This window comes from Copidosoma floridanum, unplaced genomic scaffold, assembly GCF_036245765.1.
Source record: "Copidosoma floridanum isolate Cflo_tuat_1 unplaced genomic scaffold, Cflo_Japanese_pri ptg000021l, whole genome shotgun sequence".
Lineage (NCBI taxonomy): Eukaryota > Metazoa > Arthropoda > Insecta > Hymenoptera > Encyrtidae > Copidosoma > Copidosoma floridanum.
The window spans coordinates 15785024-15787169 of record NW_028321898.1 but is presented as its reverse complement, the minus strand read 5'-3'; the positions used below and the strand labels follow the sequence as shown (position 1 = coordinate 15787169).

The window sequence follows — 2146 nt, the reverse complement described above, 5'->3', positions numbered from 1 at the left end:
GAACAATATTCTCTGGTCATAGTCAGAGTGCTAAGTAGTGTTCATAGTTTTTCCTTAACTCTAGAAGCCAATGCAGTTTTAGTTGTCCAAGCTGTTCATGGACAAAAATTTTGACGTTTGCACTTTTTAAGTTCAAGTTGAAGGAGTAAGCGCATTAATTTTATTTTTAAATAAGTTTAAATTCCAGTTTATAGAAAGACTAGGTAACATGTATTTTCAAACAGTTGTCAATAGAATGTAGAAATATTTATTACTTATTTTAAAAACAGAGTTCTCTAACAAAAAATTTACATTTCAGTAGCAAATCAAATGATTCATAAAATCGACACTTTTATGTGACTTTTATCTCAAAAGAATCCCAAAACCATTCTAAAAACTTTGAAATTTAAGAAGACTTTAGAAACTGCAAGTCTTTAAAATTTCTTCAAAGTTTCAAAAAACTTTGATTATTATAAATTTTTTACTGACTTGGGATGCAAAGACCTCTAAACATTCTTGTACCTTATCCTATCTACTTGGATACATAACATTATTGTTAATTTTCCTATGTAATATTGATTATAAAAAACAATTAAATTTACAAATGTAAAGCCACTATCATTGACTCATGAACACTTATACTCCCACTATTTTGTTTTCATAAAAAGTTTCGTACATATATATCTTATTATACTTATAAAGCAATCAATTTATACAATTCTGATGATTGCTTGAATGTCATTTAAATTTTAAAATAATCCATAACACAAAAAACATTGTCAAAGCAAATAAAAAAGTGTACAATATATAATAGTTGTGATTTCCTTTTGACAACCTAAATACTCGAGCAAGTGATCCACGAAGTGATCCATCTGTTCTTTCAAAATCATCATCCTAAAAAATAATATTTATAGAACTCGTGAAAGCTGAACAATGATAGAAACTTGTTTGTCTTTCTGTATAAAATACGCTCATAAGTCGTAATTCAAAAAATATAAAATATCTTGATTCATAAAGCTGATGGTAATCCATTTTTTTTACTAAAATTACTAACCATATCTCGAAGCATTCGATCTTGATATTTAACTTCTGTACTAATATCAATTGACAGTGACTTTAATGTGCCAATTTTACTTCTTAACTCGGCAGTCATTCTATCATTTTCTTCTTCCATAGAATAAGAAGTACTTGGTACTGGTTCATACCCATAGCCTGTGAAAGATGAAAATATGGTTAGAGATTTCCAAAAAAAACCATTTTCCTTGTCATAGCGTTACAATAAACTCTTACCTGAATGAGTTCGTCTCATTTTTGAATTTTTTGACTCTACCATGAAATAAATAATCTAAATACTAGTCTGGCAATACTTAATTTAAAAAAATTATGTATTATAGAATACACTAGCCAGAATTCATATGTCAGCCTACAAATTTTGCACGAAACAAGTACATGTATTTATACGTATATGAAGCCACGTAAACGTAACTATAGAGTAAGCGATATTTATTGAAATTTCGTGATATCGATATTTACGTCTCAAAAAATCGATATTTTTCAGCGACAACTAACTGACTCGATAGCAGTGGTATCGTGGTATCGATGTTTTCAGTAAAATATCGATAATGAAATATTGAACCATAGACATAAAGAATACACCCCTTATTAGCTGCTGGGGCAGTAAAGCTCGTGTAGAAAGAGAGGGCAGACGAGAACAGTTAGTCTTTCTCTCTCACACACTCACGGAGTATGAGCATAGAGGTATAAGAGGTATTATACCTCTATGAGTATGAGTCGTTAGTGTCGTTACTCGTTAGGGCACAGGCAGGAGCATAGAGACATAAGAATAGAGAGCGCTAAACCGACATAACCCTGTCCGGTGATGTTTTCATTGGTGTGAGAGAGAACGCTGCATAGTAACCATAGGGTCCCTATAGATTTGTGACGTTGGCGCCCGTAAATATTAAATATTAATATTTTGCACCCATTCAGGGCTTAAACAATTCCTCCTTACTTGCGGATTTATCCTCCATTTGAATTTTTATTTGCGGATCATTAGTTTGCGAGATATTTGCAAAATAAGAAGTCGTAAATGGGCGCGGCGCTAAAGTATAAAAAACTTTGTTTCAAGTACTAAATTGGGTTAAAATTCAATTCTACCTGAACGATT

General features: G+C 31.3%; 1 protein-coding gene across 2 annotated transcripts; it reads right to left on the bottom strand.

Annotated features, from left to right (window-relative positions):
- Positions 1–246: 246 nt before the first annotated feature.
- Bet1 (blocked early in transport 1) lies at positions 247–1409 on the bottom strand. Of its 2 annotated transcripts, none has more exons than XM_089594471.1 (3): positions 1264–1409; positions 1034–1191; positions 247–873 (listed from the first exon to the last, which is right to left on the bottom strand). In XM_089594471.1, exons 1-3 carry the CDS (start codon positions 1310–1312, stop codon positions 718–720), a joined length of 363 nt encoding a protein of 120 aa, XP_089450597.1. In that variant the 5' UTR covers positions 1313–1409; the 3' UTR covers positions 247–717. The 2 variants fall into 2 exon arrangements, with proteins under 2 accessions (XP_089450597.1, XP_089450596.1); XM_089594470.1 differs by having other exon boundaries at positions 1270–1409.
- Between the last annotated feature and the right edge of the window lie 737 nt (positions 1410–2146).

What these genes read in the sequence shown, in the direction of transcription:
- Bet1 (XM_089594471.1), bottom strand. Translation starts at nt 1,312, where the DNA reads ATGGTAGAGTCAAAAAATTCAAAAATGAGACGAACTCATTCAGGTAAG. An exon ending in ACGAACTCATTCAGGTAAGA is followed by an intron (nt 1,192 to 1,263) that starts GTTTATTGTAAC and finishes CATCTTTCACAG; the next exon opens with GCTATGGGTATGAACCAGTA. An exon ending in ATCGAATGCTTCGAGATATG is followed by an intron (nt 874 to 1,033) that starts GTTAGTAATTTT and finishes ATTATTTTTTAG; the next exon opens with GATGATGATTTTGAAAGAAC.